The following is a 20,760-nucleotide window of genomic DNA, read 5'->3' as shown; positions in this document are numbered from 1 at the left end:
GGTAGTGGGTTGGAACCTCCGGGCCGTGGACCTCGTATCCGTGTTGTAAGGAGTCGTTAAAAAGTGTTCTGCCCGCGGTGTTGGCCATTCTGGCATTCCAGGCAGGGTGCTTGCAGTTCCAGTCCCCGGCGGCGAGAGTTGCTTTCGGGGAGTTAAGTAACTGCCGCACGTCTCCGGGGACGAGCCTTCCGTTTGCCGGCCTGTAAATGGTGAAAATGTGCAAGTCCTGGCCGCTGATCTGGAGCTCAACACCGAGGGCTTGTAGACTATTCAGGTCCACCATCGGGAGCGGTTGGTGAAGCAACCCCCTCCTGACGAGCACGACCAACCCCCTGTACGGACCACGCTCGCCGACTTCATCCTTGCGGTAAGTGATGAAGCCTGAGACCCGAAGTGTGTCCGCCCTCGACATCAGTGTTTCGCTGATGAGGGCGATGTCTATGTTCTGGTCTCGAAGGAGGTTCTTCAGCAATGGCAGCTTCTTCTTAATGCCTCTAATATTCCAATGGATAATTCTCAGCGAGTTGTCCATTTATGCGGTTATTATATCCATTAGTTTGTTCATCCCGCTGAGGATGACTGAAGCCACATCATCTTCCTTTTGAAGGGCAAGAATGACCGTTTGGAAGATCTCCATAGCGGCCTTGATCATTAGGTCTTTCTTGCCCTTCATTGGCTTCTTTGTGGCCGTAGTTTGAGGCCTTGTCCCGAAGCTGGCCTCTTCATTTGCCAGTTTCTCATTTAGGCTCCTCTTTTCCTTCTTTTTGGCCTTCTTCTTCTTTTTCTTATTGGCCCCAGCAACCGTGGGTGGTGCTTGGCGCCTGGGTATCGCCTCGTTTGCCGGGGCCATAAGGCTTGTTGCCTCCTTAGGCTGCTCCACCGCTGGAGCTGGCTCCCGGGCTGGCTGGGGGTGCTTGGCCTTTTTGCCAGTCTTGGCGATTGGCCCTGCTTTCTTATTTCTTAATTCTTCCTTGAAAACAGGGCATCGAGAGTTGTTTGCGGGGTGAGGACCCCCGCAATTTGCACAGGTTGCGGGTTCCGAGAGTAAGCGGGGGCAGTCCTTCGCTGTGTGTTCCCCACCGCAACGCACGCAGGCCAGTGGTCTGTGACACCCATGCGATGAATGACGGAACTGCTGGCACCTGTGGCATTGTGCCGGCCCCCTCTTTGATCTCCAGGTTTCGAATTTTACACCAGGCATACACAGTAGCTCGTTAATCTCAAATATGCCGGGCGTAAGATTGGGCGTCCTCTTCATTATTGCGAAGAATATACAGCCCGGACGCCCTTGTCTGGCCCGTATCTTCCTCACATATTCGGGCTCGAAGCCGAGCCCGCGTAACTCCTCTTCAATTTCATTGGGCTCAGTTGTCGCAGGTAGCCCTCGTATTGCGAACTTCGCGCTTTTCTCCGCCGGCAGCGAATAGCTGAACCAAGAGATCCTACTACTTTTCTCCAGTTCGCTTAGGTATCTCTGGATGGTTCTGTATTCATTTTCATCTGCCGGGGTGAATCTGTACCCTTCCCCAAAGGGGCGGGCGTTAGGAGCCCTTCCCAACTTTTCTTTCAGTGCACGGAAGTGGTGCACCCAGTTTGGGAGGATCTCACAAATGAGCGGCGGGAATCTTTTTGCCGGCTGAGGCACTTTTCTGGATGGCGCGGCGGTGGTCAATGTGGTGGTATCTGTTGACCCGGCTGTCGACGGTTGCTGTGGGCTCACCGCACTTGAAGACGCCGGCGGTGTGGTGACGACGGCAGCGTATGTCACCGGGACAGCAGGCGTAAGCGTAGCCGTAGCTTCTACGTCGATGCTACGTTGGCTGCGGAATGTGCAGGGGTATCTCTGTGCCCTTGGTGTTGCGGCGTACCCCTGCTGCTGGCTCTCGGATAGGATCGCAATCGGAGGAGGTATTACACAATGCCTCTTACTCGATTCCACTGCCTCCGGGCTCGGTGAGGGGCGTGGCCGGCGTGACGCTCTGGTCACGGGCTCAGGCGCAATAGGCATTCTTGGGCCTTGCGAATGCAGTATTTTCGTGCATTCCTGCATGGTCAGCGGTTGGCCAATACTCTGCTGGTATTCGAAGAACTCGAGCACAGGCCCAGACAGCTTGAGGTATTCGTACAGAGGTGTCGTCAGATTTCCAGAGGTGAGTAAGGAAGCTAATAACACCATACTGTTGTTCGCTGATGTATGCGGGGACTCCTCCTCTGGGCGCTCGCAAGTGGCTGGACTGTTGTCGACCCAGGGCAGGCCAACTTCAGAGGTCGTGGTGGCATGTGCAGCGATCGGCGTTTTCGGTCGCGAGTATGATATCGAGCGAGGTCGCTCGGCTCGCGACTTGGATGAAGCGCGGCTCCTTACGATCGCGCACGGTACGTGGGTATATGGCGTGGCATCATTGGGCGCGCGGAACGCGGTCACAGTCGCGGCGCTGGGCGTTTGCGGAGCGCGGGTGGCGGGTGTTGTCGTTTTGCCCTCAGATGGACCTTTGGATTCGTGCTCCATGTTGGCAAGTTATGCGTGCCTCTCTACTCTCGCAACTTCCCCCCAAACCACATTTCACCGGGGGATCCCGCTGACGGGATCCGGTTACTTCGTGAAGTGAGAGTAGTCGCAGACAGGCAGGTTTCTAATGTATGTAGCGGCCCCCGAGATAATCAATGAAACAACAAAAGTCGGACACTACCGGTAAATCTTATAGCACTCCTTACATAAATAATGCTATAAGATTTTTTTTATTGTTTTTATTGTTAATCTAGTGAGCTAATATTAGTTTTGTGTAGGGTGCAGAGAGTTCATAAAAAGACTGAGATGTTAAGAACACGACTATAAACGGTGAGTCAGAATCAACCGATAACAAACAACAAACAAAAACAACAACAATCGAACAATCAACAAACAACTTACCTAACTGTCGACCAATTCAAAACACCTAACATAGTAATACTAAGCCTTACACCCAATACACAAAGCACAATCATAGTCCGTTTTAATCTATAGCTAGCGCCATCTAGGCATCTAGGACGTAAACTTTATTGACAGACTCACAGAGTCTGTGAACTGTTTGGAGATTTACCTGACACGAATTTCAACATCCCGCACACCAAGGACGAGTCCTTCAAATTAAATTATAATATATGGAACTTGACTACAAATGTACATTAGAATTTAAATTATACGAGTTACAGCTTACAACTAAACATAACAAACTGTAATAGATAATACATAATGCATAAGTAATTGGAACAATGATAAACTTATACAATACTACCCCCCACCGTGAGGGACTGAGCTTGTGAAAGCATTTGTTTTGAAAACTAAAGAAATAATTTAATTAATTTACTAATTAGGTATAAATTAACTAAACACTATTAAAGACGGACATTAACCGCCCACCGTAACACAAGGTAGAAACAAGAACGAAAAGAAATTTATGAATTTACTAAATTTTATTTAATTAATTTACCATCAGCTGAACATCCCGTATTTTCATCAAAATAAAAGAATGTAATTATGTAGCATAGTAATATAATTAAAGGTTTGAATAGCAAGCTTAGGATTAACCTTTGAACTAAATATGAAGTCCTGGTACATGACATTAGGATAAGAGACATGACTTCAGGTTGCCATCGCTTTTATATACTTATACCTAAGTATCTATCCCTATTCTGTGCTATGATCAAACAAGCTGTTTTCTCTTTCTATACCTACCAATACCATGTAGTAGGTTTACTAGTTTTAAGAGCTCCTTGATAGGTCTTGGTATTCAATTTTACAAAAAACTAAAAGACCGTATAAGAGGTATCACTGAGCAAAAATTTAAGAAATATTTTAAAGTTTATTGGCAGAAAGCTTGCTATATGTAGTATATACACAAGACGTGACAATGACGTTATATACATCTCGTGTCACAATGTTCGTTCCCGTACTCCTCCGAAACGGCTTGACCGATTCTCATGAAATTTTGTGAGCATATTGAGTAGGTCTGAGAATCGGCAAACCTCTATTCTCTCTCTATATCTATCTCTTTTTCATACCCCTAAGTAATAAGGGTTGTTCACCCTTATTTTTTTTTAATTATTGGACGAAATTTTTTGTTTTTTTTTTTTATAATGTGGCATTAAAAAATACATACAACTTCAAATTTTCACCCATCTACGATCAACAGTTACTTTTGTATCGCGATTTTAATATCGGCAATACAACGTTTGCTGGGTCAGCTAGTATTATATAAGTACATTATCATTCGCAGTCTGATAGCGGAACGGCAAAAGTGTGCTTAAAGACAATGCAAGCACACTTTTCTCCTAAATTGTGTATTGCACACGAATACACAAATAAAATTTGAAAAACAAAATTTTATGAACGATGCGGGATTCGAACCCACGACCTCCGGCGTTCCGTGCCGGTGCTGTAGATGAAGCCACAACCTGAGAGTTGAACAAAGCAAACAGAATTTTATAACGAGGCGGTACTCGAACGGTTAGCTCAGTTGGTTAGAGCACCGGCACGGACCGCCGGAGGTCGTGGGTTCGAATCCCGCATCGTTCATAAAATTTTGTTTTTCAAATTTTTATTTGTGTATTAATCCTAGAAGTAAGGATTATCACTTTAAAAACATAACAAATTGCCCAAGAATATTGTAAGCTACTGCAATGTAGTTGAAGCTTAATGCGGTGAATTTGTCTAATATATACTAATACAGATTTAAAATTAGTGAAGGTACGAACAAAAATATCGACAATTAGTTCGTAGTTACGATGTCGACATCCCTAGTCAAAACAACTAGGAAATATGTCATAATAAGTATTAATACTATTTGTTTCAGAGTTCCAAGGTTACCTGTGGTCTCGGACCCATTCGTAGATATGATTCTGAAAGGCCATTGTCTGCAGGATAGCTAGGAACAGTCTGAGCGGCCACCTGGCTTTGTACGCTCGATGTGCCCAGAGTCTGTGTGCTCCTGCCGTCACACCCATTGCTGACGTTGATGCGAAGAATATAGCTGAAGGAAGAGGAAGTATTTTAATTATTTAGAAAACTTAACTGTTTAATATGGTCTACTAGCTTTTACCCGCGACTAAGTCCGCGTTGAATGGTTACTTTGGGGATCTTATTTTAATTTTTTAGTATACTTTTCTAATAATACACCTACAAACTGCTCTTTCCGCTGCTGGCAGCTGCTGTCATAGTGCACAGTCTCTTTAAAAGTATTTCACTGAGAACTTTAAACTCCTATTTCATCCCAATGTAGGTTAATGTTTATAAGTTATTTCTTATCAAATGACTTAATACAAAGTTTCATGGTTTTATCTTCGATAATGACGAATTTTCATGCAAACTGCCATCGCCTACAACAACCCCTCCATTTATTTTTTTTTGCAATAAAAGGTAGTCTATATCCTTTTTCATATTTTATCGGAATCTGTTCGGTGGTTTAGGCGTAAAAGCGTAACAAACTTACATTCTGATTTATAATATTAGTAGGGATTGTGGGCAACATCGGACAATACTTTAACTATATTTTCATTTCTTCATAATGTATTTTACGTGGGTTTTTGTTAATTTTTTCCCCTGGCTTAAGGGGGACCCGAACCCCGAAACTAGCGTAACTATATCTTCTAACAATGTAAGACAAATATGAGAGTTGAGAAATGCACCATCAAGTTTTTATTACTACTACTGACTACACTATGACAAGGAAAACTATAATATTCTAATTCTACCTGAGATCTGTTCTAGTAATTTCTATAGTCTTGTGATAGAGATTAGGCTAAGATGATCACTTTTGACAAACTGTTACCAAACGTGCAATGACTGTGTGTTCGATCGAATCAAATTTTGCAATTTGCAAATTTGAGAACAGATTTAATTTGAGAATATCAGTATCCAGGATAAACTACACATGAGTACCCTTCATCTGCGCTCAGGTTTGGCTCCTAGAGATTAACTCCTCGTCACTTAATAGCAGCTAGGGTAGTCATTTTTAACTTTTAATAAGTGATTACCCAATTTTGACTAAAAATATTTGAATATGATGCCGGCTAGGTTGCAGTTATTTAAAAATGTTATCTTGTTAACTCTTTAATTAACGGATAATCTGATAGAAAATGGATCAACCGCCGTAGGAGACTAAAGATATGCCAGACATAAAAACGGATAAGGCACTTTTGTAAGTACACCTTTGTCACTGCCTGACTACCGTACGCCTTCCTTAAAGATCGGCAACGCTCCTGTGATTCTCTGGTGGGCTGCGGTGATCACTTAACACCAAGCGACCCGTACGCTCGTTTCTCCTCCTTTTCCATAAAAAAAGAAGTACTGTTTGCCTACCACAGACGCCAATGAAGATACAGATGAACATTATTAATCAAAAATGACTTCTCGATGTAACGCACAGTTACAGATTTTCCGAGATCTTTTAGTACTCTATGTGCAGTAACAATTTCAGATTCTTCTTGCTGATTCTTCTGGTATTTAATTCAGATGAAACCATGATTTGATTTAAATGTTTACGGCTATTATTAATTGCACTCAAACGCCAGTTATATTTTAAAAGCATCAGCACTGCTGTGGAAACTTCAAAAATGTTCATAAATGATGGATCACTTTCTCTATATCAACATTTTAATAATCACAATTTAATACTTTTCTTATATTATACTAGCTGACCCAGCAAACGTTGTATTGCCATCATAGTTAACATCTGTAGTTATTCTACCAACTATGGCTAAAATTAAGTTGGTTTTTTACCTCCTGAGAAAGTTAGAACGATACAAATATTTATTCATTTTAAACTGTTCTATCCATTTGATTTCTAAGTGACGGGGAAGGAAAAACTAAATTGTTGTTGTTTTTTTAAATCCGATCATTTTCATATTTATTCACCTTTTAAACCTTCTCTGGAATTCCACAAATAATTCAAGACCAAAATTAGCCAAATCGGTCCAGCCGATCTCGAGTTTTAGCGAGACTAACGAACAGCAATTCATTTTTATATATATAGACTAGCTGAGCGGACAGACGTTGTTCTGTATATAATAAATAAATTAATGTTTTTATATGAATTTGTCAATAATATATCATAACATCAAAAATTACTACGTAAAATATGCACCCTGCTGTCGTAATGAAATTGTTTCACAGCAGAACTGTCAAACCGTGCGTCAATTAATTCTCTCATAGAAATTATGTATGGACACATCAAGGAAAAACAAATTTGTTATTTTTATTTAATTTAGCAGCATTTTCCTATTTATTCACCTTTTAAACCTTCTCTGGACTTCCACAAATAATTCAAGACCAAAATTAGCCAAATCGGTCCAACCGTTCTCGAGTTTTAGCGAGACTAACGAACAGCAATTAATTTATATATATATAGATTCTTGAAAAAGGTATTATAGAAACTCACCGAAGAAAAAAGTTGACAGTTTGCATTGTCCAGTGAATATTAGATACAGCGCGTAGAAGCTTGAAACGTGTAAATATATAAATGCTATCACGTTTCGCCAAACTATTTGCCATCTGAAACATTAAGTTTTAATGTGTTAGTAATCATAATATCGTAACATCATAGTTTCAATTACATTTTGTAGTTTATTTGGATGTTCAATCATAAAATATTGAATCGTAAATAAACCATTAAATTTAAAATTAGGGGTCCGTTATGGGTATGTGTAATGGTGGTCGTAATACGATGGCGTAATAGACCTTACCAGCTAGCTTTGGGTTCCAACCTTGTCCGCCACGTACCAGTTTTTTTGGTTTTCAATTCATGTGTTGCTCTAAATAGTGATTTTCATTATTGTAACACAAGAAATAAGGGATTGCTTGTAACTTATTCTAGTAGGCTTCATAAGATACATAGTAGCTTTAAGGGTAAATGTATACTTCTATAATAAAGTCCCAGTCACTGTTCAGGCATTAACATTAAATGTCTCTGTCATAAATTTTACTACTCCACAGATAAATATCTAAGCTATTAGATTAGATATTGGCTTGGGACTAGATTATGATTATTTTATAGCAATAACAACGACATTACAATATTCTATATTTTATTAAAAAGAGCGCAAAAAAGAATGCTGGGAGAGTTTCTTGCGCCGTTTATTCTCTCTCAGAGCGCCATTTGTTTTCGAAGCGGTAAGTGGTAGTGCTTGAACTGACATCAAAAATAGATCTAAAGGAGTAAATTTTGAGAAAATAAATGCCTACGATTATTCGACCTTAGAAGGTTCGCATTACTCTTATAATTTCTGATGAAACATTTTCTGGTTTTTTTTATAACCATAAGGGACGAGATGAACAGGACGTTCAGTGACTAATTTTGAATTTCTTAATGTGTGCGTTAGCTAGGGCTTAATATTAAAAAATAATGGGAGTGCCGGCAGAAGAGAAAATTTTAACATTAACGTTGTCCATCTTTGAATATTTTGGAATGGTTAATAATAATTTCACACGAATTGTATTTATCAGAATAAAAGTACTAGCATTTATATGGTTAAATATAATATTCATTTATCCATTTAACATTTATCGTACACAAAAATTACAATTTAAATTACATAAAAAATTTAACATTTCAGAACTATTACAATTATTTGAAATTAAAAAGTTTATCTCTATTTTCTATACATATTTATCTTTATACTGCTAAAGTGCCATTCATAAATCAGAAAGTAAAATCGTCCCGTCAGTATTGCCACTGATTTCCAAAATACTCCACAAACTTCTATGCACTAGAATACTAGATTATACAATTATTTAGATTCTCTTAACTTGCTCTTAAATGGGCAATATGGATTCAGGTCAAGATCAAACATACTTTCAGCTACTATAGACAAAAATAAAACTTAATATAAACTGTAAAAATATTGTTTTAGGAGTATTCGTAGATCTTAAAAAAGCATTTGACTCAGTAAACAATTAATAAAAAACTCAAATGTATTGGGAACACTGGTACAACACTAAATATGTTTATCACTCGTATCTTACTTAAGTAATAGATTTCAATTAGTAAAAATAAACGCTATTCAAAGTTAGTCGGTGCCTTTTACTTGTGGAGTTCCACAACGTTCAGTATTAGGACCAGTACTGTTCCTTATTTATGTAAACAACATCCACGATATAGGTTTACATGGCCAGGTCACCCAACACGCAGACGACACATGTCTATTTTATTTTGGATCCTGAATTCATGACATTACCTCACATGCGCAACCTTCTAACAATTCACGTCTCAAAAATATCTTATGCCTATCTTTAAAGCCAGAAACAAGATTATTTCGTCTCATTCTCCACAGACCATAAATGGCATAGAACTGCAGCAGAAACGAGAAGAAAAATACCTTGGTAAGTAACTAAACTTGAAAATCTCAAATCGACCGCGTCAAATCTAAAATATCATCACTATCTGGTTTACTTCGTAGAGTTGTTCAGTGTCTTCCAAAGCAGCTCCATTTAACAATATACATCTCATTAGTAAAATTCAATTTATTATATTAGTAGTAGTAGAAGTAAGGGGCAGCGCCGCTAAATTTAAGTTAAAAGAATTACAAGTAATACAAAACAAAGTAATTAAAATACTTATGCGTTATAATCCATTATCCGTTTCTAACACCTACAGAGAAAGTTTATAAAGAAACTAAATTTATGAATATATTACAGTTATAAAAACCACAACAACCTGCATACTAATTAGGAAAATTAAAGACAAACATATATCTTCAGAGACACGAGTTTAACATTTTATATCCATCACAAGAAAAGTGCTCAAAGCCGTCAAAGAAGTTTGCACTTCAAAAATACTAAGGAGCTAATGCCAAGTTCGGCTCACTGTTTAAAACTTGTCAATAAAAATCAGTTACAGTAAAAATAGATTCGCTTTGCTTTTCCATCTTGCTGTATCTCCGTTACAGATGTTCGTCTCCCTTGCACGCTTTATTCGTCTATTCGCCAGTATATTGTAATTCTTTAACTTCCCGATACTCACTCATAATCTCTTCGTTTGCCTGATGTGTAAATGTGCGTATCCTGATGCTCTGTGATCGACGAATACGTCTGAGTGTCAACAGTCATTGCTTCAATATTTCTAGTTGCAATCTTCGAAGTTATGTTTATCGCTATCTGGAATAAAAAAAAATATATAAATTGAATATATTATATCAAAAATTGATATTTCCTATCCGTCCTATATTTCGTCACATATGTAGACAGCCTATGTCAGGAAGCGAGAGACAATATAATACGAGAGAAAATACGAGAGAAAATTTTTGACAATAATTTTAATCTGATACAAAATGAAACCACGTTTGATCAATCCCCTTTGGTCATACGAGCTATATTGCAATAAATTGTAACTAATTTTATTGCATTACTAGCGCCTACAATAACTAATGTATCTTATGTTTCGGATTATATAAAAACCAGATGTTATGTCATCCACCACTCAATTCCAATATTCATTCAAAATAAGATTGCAAGCATCCCCATTATCAGCCGAAAGACGCCCCCTACTGAACAAAGGCCTCCCTCAAAGATCCCCACGACAATCGGTCATGCGCTGCCCTCATCCAACTTTTAACGGCGGTTTTGATCGTCGGTCCATCTAGTAGGGGGCTTACCAACACTGCGTCTTCCGTGGTTGCCCATCGAGGACCTTGCTGTCCCAAATGAAATTGGAAAACTGCAAATCCCTTAATGAACATCAAAATCTACCACCCATTAAAAATGCACCTCAGACCTGAGAAGAACGGGCGCAAGAATCTCAGCGGGTCTTTTTTACGTAAGACATAATTTTCTCAATTGAATCATTTGTAGACTATAGTTACCAATTAAATTTAAATTTTTACCAGTTTGTCTGTATATATACTACTGAATAGAAGTAATTATAATTTTGCACGAATATTAATAAGAATGTGGGTCACGCTAGACATAATATTATGTAGTATTTTCTGGCTTCATAGTGTCTAAGCCGACGACGCGGACGCCTACTGACTATTTCAAATAAATAGTTGTTAAAAAAAACTAAAAAACACGCTTCTTATAGAAATCCGAACTAAACTATTTGAAAATGTATTTAGAAATTTAAAATTAACATCAATTTCTGCCTTATAGACGATTGATGAAAATTTTATAAATTAACAAAAATCTTATTTTGCAAATTGAAAAATGTATTGTCATCGAACCTCGATAAATTTACGAGGTTTGAACTAAATCTGGCCCTTTAAAGTCGATCATAAATCGCACCCAAACGAGTGGGTTACAAACAAACATACATACAGGTGAAGCTAATAAAAAGTGTGTGAAAAAATTAAACTATAAGAAAAGTTTTCAATGCATACAATCTAGACAAGTTTGACGTTTACGAATTATAAGTTAAACCATTGTAAGACCCCGCAGAATGTTAGTGAAAGCCTCAATCATTAGCTAGGATGTGACAATCAACACTCAGCCGTCAGTGTCAATCGTTCATAGAGACCATTGAGTATTTACTCAAGGGAAGACGGTATTGACGATATTAATTTCACATACATTACAGACTTGTTTTCATGGTATATATCTATTTATTTTTACTTCTGTTTTGATCTTGCTATTAACATTTTAAGTTAAAACATTTTAATGATAATTCTGAATAACCGTTTCGGAGTTTTGGCTATTTTGACATTATGTATGTTTAAATATGTATAAGGTATAAAATTTAAATATATCGATAAACAGCTGATACCCATAAATAAGGCTAGATTGGCGTCGATGATTTCTGCAAAGAGCGTCAGTTTTTTTTTGTTTATTGGCCAATACAGAACAAATACATACACTTTTATGAAATAAGTACCACGAAAACCTCACGGGTTTATCTGGGTACCAAAAGCCATGCAAATCTTTTTTTTTTCAAATTCTATTCTTTTTTTCAGGAAGTATCTTTTAAAGCGACTTTTGATTTATTATTAATTAATAATTGTGAATGGTAGATCCTTATTCCGTCAAACGTATTAACCTGCTCCTCGATACCTGCCTCAACTGATTGGTATCTCATCGACATGACATCTCTATTTGATTACATACTCACAGTCCGAGACAGCCGTGAGGTTGCACAAATAACACCGTAGGTATTGAATACAGCGCCGGATTCATCAAAACTATTTGTAAATTTCTATTAGAAAGTGTTTTTGTTAGTTTAGCTTCTTTTTATGTTGTTCTTGTAAAATTTAAGTTTGTATTTACGTCTCTACTAGGATCAAGCTATCATCGTATTTAGAACTATTGCCTATTACTACTCATTAGGCCTAAAATTTGGGCAAACCATTTCGTTTTTTTTTTTTATGAAAATAAGAGACGAGACGAGCAGGACGTTCAGCTGATGGTAATTGATACGCCCTACCCATTCTTGATTCTTGAGAAACCCAATAATTCAGAGCGGCACTACAATTGCGCTCGTCACCTTGAGACACAAGATGTTAAGTCTCATTTGCCCAGTAATTTAACTAGCTACGGCGCTCTTCAGACCGAAACACAGTAATGTTTACACATTACTGCTTCACGGCAGAAATAGGCGCCGTTGTGGTACCCATAATCTAGCCGGCATCATGTGGAAAGGAGCCTCGCACTGCTAAGCAGGATACCACTGCTCTAATTTTTCGAAGCAGCCTGTATCTGTAGTGAACGCGTTCCCTGGTGTGAGGATCACAAAAGCGATACAGCAAATATAGCCAGGGAGGTCTTTGCATTTAGGGAGGCAGAAGAGGCAGGGAGATGTCCGCCTGACAAGAACAGATTATAATAGTAGATATGTTGACGATTAGCTTAACACCATAAATAACTCAAAATTGTCTAAAGCGCCATAACACAGCCATGACCCCGAAATAACGATATAATTATGAGTTTATGTTATGTGTTAGTTATTTTCACCTTTGATTCTTTTTTGTATGTCGCGTACTTTATGATTTTCACATTATTTACTTCTTCATTGAAAATAATTAGAATTGGATAATTGAATGTCATACATAGCAAAATTCAAATCTAACTACATTTAATACAATGATTTTGTTAATTCTTAAATTGTATTATATAACTTGTAGTTGTTTGCTTATCCCTATAAATAAAAGAAAATACTAACTATTTTCTACCTACGTGACTAGAGACACGTTGTTCAACTTATAAATATTACTACTACGTTGTAGTTGATTAGGGCACCGAGCTTCTAGCGAACGCTTTACGAAAACGGGAAGGAGACATGGTTCAGGTTATTAGAGATGTAACCTGCACGAAGTTTTATTACCTTCTTATTTATTTTTTTACTATTTTTTTAGTCATAACATAGGATAACGAGAAAATACCTAATGATTATATTTCGACATTGTATGATTTATAGAGTGAATCTGTTCATTATGGGAACCAATAAACGAATTTATTTTACAATGCGTATCGCTGCCATTTAGAGCACCTTATAACTAAATTATTGAAGTTATATGTCTCTTTAGAATAATAAATAATAAAAAATATTAGATAATTGAGAGCTACTTTAATCTGATAATTTAACAACTTTGTAGGGTCTGTGTACCAACCAACAAAAGCAATAAAAAACTAAAATATTCAATTCAAATATGAAATTTTTGAATTGACATTTGACTCGCTACGAAATTAAAAAAGTTGAGCTTTTAAAAAATCGTTTCCATTTTTTTTTAATAAATTTACATTTTCTATCAAATAGGTTTCAATGGTTTTTGGATTCTTCTCCACTGCATCTTAGATCTTGGCCGCCTGACAAAATGTCACTAAACTTAATTATACATGGATATGGACACTGCGGGGTACAGCTTGTAAATAAATATAAAACAAAAGGCCATAATATATAACGACTATAAAAGTCATGGCAAAAGTGACGAGCATATGGCATGCAACAATATCAACATATAAGTCAAAATAGTACATTGTACAAAATTCCCTTAGCGATGCTTTGATGTACTTAGTGCACTCAATACAATGAGTGAGGGAATCGTATTTTCTTCATCGAATATTTTCAAATAGTGCGTTATACTACCTACTTACAAATTAAAAAAATGTTTTTCTAGATAATAATTAAGAAATTAACGAAGAAAGCTACATGAAGTATCTATGATATCCTTTAAAGAGATTAAAGAGGTTGACTCACATGACTTGTACATTATAACTAGTGTAAAATATGATAATAAATTAAAAACTGACGAATATTATACCTATCGAAATTGATAAGAACCCGTTAGATATAGATTTTCATACAGCTGTAAACTGTCAATATGTGGATATAGTAGCACTCCAACTAGATACCGCAGGCGTAGTCGCAAAGTGCGGCAATTAATACTGAAATACGCCCAAGTATGCGTACTCGAGCCAGACTCGAAGTATCTATGACGTTGACGTGCCACATGTTCTGTTTAACTTTGCTAATAATTGAAACTAAAATGACGGAGTGCGTAGAAAATATTTGTAAAAATAATACTACAAGAAATAAGAAAGACTCTGGGATCACATACCATCAATAAGTATTTTGAAATTATTAATTTCAATGTAAAATAACACGAAGCGTATATAAGTTACAAAATTTGAAAGATGCCATTGAGTGTCAAGATGCAATGCACACAAGCATCTGAACAAATAGCCAATACTCAGTACAATATTAAAATTGCCGTAATAAAAAGCTATTGTTCTAAGGTAGTGCGGTACATAGTTGGAGAGCAGCGGAGACCAATCCTTAATCTAAGGCCTTATCTTTATACAAGGAGCGACGGTTAACGAAAGCTAGAAAAATATCTGTCTCTTCTTTCATTCCACTCGTCACCCACACTTCTACTCTTTCGTTCCATTTATCGTCTTAGTTCGGTATATGTTAACCAGGCCTTACGCAAATCAATTAACATTTACAATTTGTATGTCATCACAGTAAACTTGCAAAAACATCCAAATTGACGAAAACTTTTACTTCCTCTGAAAGAAAAGTGAATTACGAGAACAGAACCTGTTTTACACTTAACCTCTGCTGGTAACATCAGTGTCTCTCGTTCAATGCCACTTTCACCGCGGCACTTGTGCAATGATTATTATCTTTCTTTGCGTACATTGATGCTCGCTTGTTCTGGGCGTTCCGTACGATCACAATAACGGTAAATATCTGATTGTATTCTACAATAATATATTCAAAATTTGCGTTAGGTTCTTGACAAAAACAAATATTTACTAGCCGAGGGATTGGACTTTCTTTTTGTGCTTCTGTTTGCTTGTTTTGTTCGACACTTGGCTTTGATATTTCCAATCTAATGAAAACAAAGTTTCTAAAACTGCATTTAAATGGAACCATGCTATGGTAAGATTTTATCTGTACATTTGAATCTTTATATTTTTCTACTATCACAAGTAGTTTCAAGTACATGATTATCTGAGTATTTATTTGTGCGTTCCTTTTCCGTCCGTTCTGCTGTGATGATGATAAAAATAGGGTCAGCGATTTTATGATATTAAATTTTATAGCAAATTTAATCTAACGCAAAAACCTTTTCGTGGTAAAGTTTCCGGGTAACAAAATCAAAACGAAAACATTTGACGACGAAGAATTGTTGGTTTACGATTCGCAAGAGAATGATTAGATTTATTCGTACGTTACAAATTTGCATCTCTGCGTACACAACAAATATACTTGTAAAAAAAAAATGATTGTTGTTGTGATAGTCAAATATAATTTTATTTACTAGTTCAATATATTGATAGCAACAGTGTGTTCTCGTGTCAGATGTCATTTTACTGTGTACTGTAATTAATATATTATTATATAAACCTTTTTATATTATATATAATTATTTCTAATAACTAATTAATCTATAAATTAATTCAAAATCATTGTTATTGTTATTCATAGCCCAGTAGTCTCTATAACAATATATCGTAAGCAATCGCTCCTGTCTTCTGTCGGTTTAAACAACATCCGTGTTCTTTTGTGGTACGTGTTCGCCCATTATTAGTCATCTTTGAGTTATTCTTCGGTACACGAGAGATTTTTTCATGGCGAGATTTTCATTTTGTGACATTTTCAGATAAATCGAATAGATTGTTTATAAATAATTTTATTTCATCATATCTTATTATATAATTTTATTGTATTTTATATTGTATCTTAGTTTTCGTTCTTATGTTATACAATTAAAATTCAAAAATTATGTATAGACACTTACACACTTACTTTTGCATGTGGTCGTTGCCTGTAAGTGCAATAACACTTTGATTTAGAATAATACTTATTGTAATTAGTTAGTGATTATAATAATTCCTTACGATTATAGTGTTAATCGACGATTGTTTTGCTGGGTATGCTTTCTATGCCTATTTTGGTCAAGATAATTTGTTAAAGGTAACACGTTATTCAAAAGAATTGTTAAAAAACGTTTGTGTGGTAAAGGTTACTATAACATAAATGACTTTCTTAATGATACCACAGATTGGGAATGGAGCGACCACCCTCAGACTATTAAATAATAAGTTTAATTGTACAATGTTACTTTAATTGTAAAACATATTTTTGATGAAAAAAAAAAAGCCCGCTGAATTTGTTGGGCCCATTCTTCTCAGACCTGAGGCATTCATTTTGGAATGGGTGGTAGTTTTTTGACTTTCAATAAGTGATTTCGCATCCTATTTTGAGTAAAAATATTTGAATTTGAATTTTGTGTCCAAGTTCGTCATACATTTGTTTAAGTGAAAAATTCTTTGGGCTAGCTGGACACTTTATTTTGTGGGCATTGCTGTATTCTACCTCATTTGACACGAGGATTATCCCGAAGAGACGTTTAATCTTATTCCGATCCTGCCTTCAAAGTCCACCTTGATTCGACACGCTACAAACTAGATTATCATCCGCACTCTCTGGATGTGTGGCGTTTCTCAAAGAGCGGTTTTCAAGGACTATGTTTCAGCAACGCACAACTAAAAAGAGGAACGAGTTTCCTAGCGCGGTGTTTTCACGACTATACAATATGGGTTAAATACCTTCAAATCAAGCACTTACACCTTTCTAAAAGGACGGTGTGATTCCTCTGGTGTTACAGGAGCTCATGGGCGGCGGTGATCACTTAAAATAAGGTGCCCTGTACGCTCGTTAACGTTGCCCCCTCTTCCATGAAAGAAGTTTATTGAATGTATTCCGGTAAGTTGGGCTCTAGTCGCCTAAGGGAGTCTCGCTTTGTGAATATTGTTGTATTTAGTATTATTAACTTCCTCTTTACGAAGGTTACAATTCTATGGTGTACTTTTAAGCACATAATATAATTTTTATTCATGATTTTTTTATACAATATTATCATACAAATAGCAAAGTGTATGTAGCACACAAAATATAGAGTTTATCAATGCTAAAAAAAACAAGAATTTAATGTATTTTTATTAAAATATTGAAGAGGCTATTTGATGATGTAAACATCCTAAATGCCATGATGTACAAATGGAAAAGACAAATTCAGAATTCAAATATGATGACTTATTATGCGTACCAATGAATCTCAAAGCATTCACAATGTTATAGTCAAAGATTTACGAATGTTTTATAGTTTTCTTGTCCTAGAAACGTAGGTACGGTCGTAAAGTGTACTCTGTCAGAGCTAGAAAACGGCTGATAGCTTAAGAGCTGAAGAAAATATTTATTGAAATGAAATAAGTAATATGTGGTAACATCCATTGAGTTGGAGCACCGAGGGATTGCAATTCAACCATAAATTAAAAAAAAGAAATAAAAACTACCTTAAGCGCGTGGATTGATTTTTGTTTAATAAATTTGATGTATTATGCTTAAAGTCGTATAACTTATGGATATTGTCATCTTTGACATCTGATGCTCTAATATATTTTTTATTATTTATTACTGTTGATGCAAACATAAATAATATATTATCAACTTAAGGTAGTGTTAACATTAGACCGATATGTCAGTGTTCGAAGTTCATATAATCTCCAGTCTTAGCTTATGCTATTTGTAGTAATATCTACTGCAATGTCTACAAAAATGTGTAAGAAAATCAAAACACCTAACCAGTTATTACAACTCTATTTATAGTTGTCATAACCTAAACTTATTCAAAATATTCGAATTTAATGAATTTCGTCGAAATTATATTGACGTTAGATTTTGCTAGCTCTTAGTCTATGTAGATTTAGCAACATTAACAATATTTACGTATGGGTACTGAGAAAGGCCTAGAAATTACTTATTGATTTTAACAAATGAGTAAATTTTTGTCATACTTCCAACAGCTTTCTTAGACGACAGACACATTATATTAGCTGAAGTATGATCTGGTTCGAAATATCTACCTAAAGTAGGTTTGTAATAAGAATTATTCGTGTAAAGCCAGCTTTTTCTAATTTTTCTGTTTACGATCCATAAGATAATGTAATTTTTTTATAACAAAATTCAATACTTATTGTTATGCCCAAACACTCAGATAAGCTTATAAGAAAAGCTTTTTAAGACCTATAGCTAAACTGGTCATAAAATTTTCTTACAGCTTAGAAACATAGTTTTTTCTTAATTCAAATTTGGAACGCGCTTAATGGGTTAGAAACTTAGATCATTGCACGCCATTTCATATTATATTATTTTCAAGGTTAATATTCATTAACTTGTTATAATGGAATAGGGTCATAAAGTAAACATAATTACAGTGATTGCCAGCTAATTTGAACAAAGTGGGTATGGAGCCATCGGTGATTTTCAAGAGCCTTCAAAATCTATTTGTCAGTAGTTTATATCGTGCCTACTATTGATAGATATATCAACACATACTTTGTGTACCTCGCGTGCTGTTCGCACTAAAAAGGCTTATAGAAATAAAAAATAGATATCTCAAAAACTGTCCCAGGTACAACAGGTTCCCTACCTAAATTTTATCAAAAACTTGAGAGTCATCTCCGAGATGCGATAATCCTAATATTATTTAGAATTTTAATATCGCTCGTTTAATACTTTAATATTTGAAGAGGAAGTCAATTGAAACAAAATAGTGACAAATAAATAGATGTCATCGATAAAAAATTGCGAATAACTTCAACTATATATTATTTTTTTTCCTCTTAAACTAATATTTACTTTGTGAAAATTATTAAAGCATGTGGTAGATACCTGTAATTGTTTGTTATATTAAGTACTTTATATTTAGTCTGTATTATAAATATATAACGCATCAATGTAAACAAATATTGGAATTTCTAAATAAATAAATACCAGCCTAAGGTTGGTTTGCGTCATATTAGCTGTTAAAGTTAAAATTTAAGTCAATTTTAACTTTATCAGTAACGCTGACTTTAACATAGACTGCGGAATGTGTTTCACCATCGTATTACGTAATTGGCATACTTAGTTAAAGTTAAAAAGTGAAATATCAAGTCAATATCGCATAATTATTTGAAACTTTTCACAGGTCGCTATTTAACATTACAATAGCTTTAACAGGCGACGATTGAACAGTCACGGTTAACAGTTAAAGTTATGACGTCATCTAAAAATTGTCAAATGGTGCAACACATTTTTGCTTTACCGGTACTTTAACATGTTAACCCAACCTAAGTCTTTTAGATGTAAAATGTTTTAAATTCTAATATACAGATAAAAATTGGGACCAACAAAACTAATAATTATAGAGGGAATGAAGAAAAAATATGTTCATAAGTAGATAGTTAAATAGTAGTTATTATTTGATTATTCATGTCCTAATTGTCAGAGAAGCCACATTTTATTCAACAATAACTAGCTGATCTTTTGTTGTACGGTGAAAGTATGAGTGATTAAGGTCATCGAAGAGTGTTCAAAGTGTCGAATATTTAGTGACATTTCATCTTCGTCTTCGTCGTTATGTGTGGAGTTATAAAAGGTACCAGAAAGGACATAGCCGTGATAATTATCTACATTTTCATTATCCCTACTTAAAATAAAATATTTTTAAATAGTTACTCTAGAACGAATGTGAAACAATACGGTCCTTATAATAGAATATCTACAACATTCAGTGATATCAACGATCATGGCATTGACAGTTTTCACGACACGTTTAAGTCATTTAGAAATAAAGTTTTAGAAAAAATAACAACCACGGTAGATAATAATTTGTATTAGATTGTTAATGACTTATAAATTTTTACATTTATTTTTTGTAATTTCACACTTAACACATTATAATTATTTACCTTGTATAGTTTCTAGAATTAAGATTTATTACTAAGTTACTTAATTTCTTCTTATTTAAACTTTTGGATGTACCTAATTAGAATAACCAACCTAGAATTAGTATGTAAGTGCAAATCAATTGTTAATGTTAAGTTGAGGTATTGTTGGTACATCTAAAATAAATAAATAAAAAACTTCAACTGAAAAAATCTACACAGAAATAAAAATTATGACGATCACACACTACATACTTACTCAGTTACATGGTTTTAAATAAAAACCTCACACTAACACATCCTTCTTTAAGAAAAAGGATTTAACCAGAATTGTTACACGAAGAGCTAGTCATATTGAGCTGCCAATGGTGAGAAGTAATTATAGAAAACAGACAATAACCTTTGAGGGAGTTCAGATATATAACAACCTGCCCTCAGAAATAAGAAATGTCAAAACATTGACTTCTTTTAAAGCGAGTCTTCAAAGGCGTATAGTCAATAATTATGAAACGTTTCAATAACATAATATGTAGGTTGTTTTATGTCTTATCTATTTGCCTAACATTGTATTGCATTCTGTACCT

General features: G+C 35.6%; 1 protein-coding gene across 1 annotated transcript in view; it reads right to left on the bottom strand.

The window, feature by feature from the left end:
- LOC126971635 (acyl-CoA Delta-9 desaturase-like) overlaps positions 1-20,760 on the bottom strand; it is a 46,054-nt gene that overhangs the window by 9,260 nt on the left and 16,034 nt on the right. The window contains exons 2-4 of the mRNA XM_050817998.1: positions 9,996-10,129; positions 7,416-7,528; positions 4,847-5,009 (exon numbers count right to left, since the gene is read on the bottom strand). Coding sequence (XP_050673955.1) covers positions 4,847-5,009; positions 7,416-7,528; positions 9,996-10,081 — 362 coding nt within the window. The 5' untranslated portion in view covers positions 10,082-10,129. The remainder of the gene's footprint in view (positions 1-4,846; positions 5,010-7,415; positions 7,529-9,995; positions 10,130-20,760) is intronic.

The sequence above is a fragment of the Leptidea sinapis genome, chromosome 24 (genome assembly GCF_905404315.1).
Source record: "Leptidea sinapis chromosome 24, ilLepSina1.1, whole genome shotgun sequence".
NCBI classification, from domain to species: domain Eukaryota; kingdom Metazoa; phylum Arthropoda; class Insecta; order Lepidoptera; family Pieridae; genus Leptidea; species Leptidea sinapis.
The sequence above is the reverse complement of the archived record's forward strand: the minus strand, read 5'-3'. Positions and strand labels throughout refer to the sequence as shown.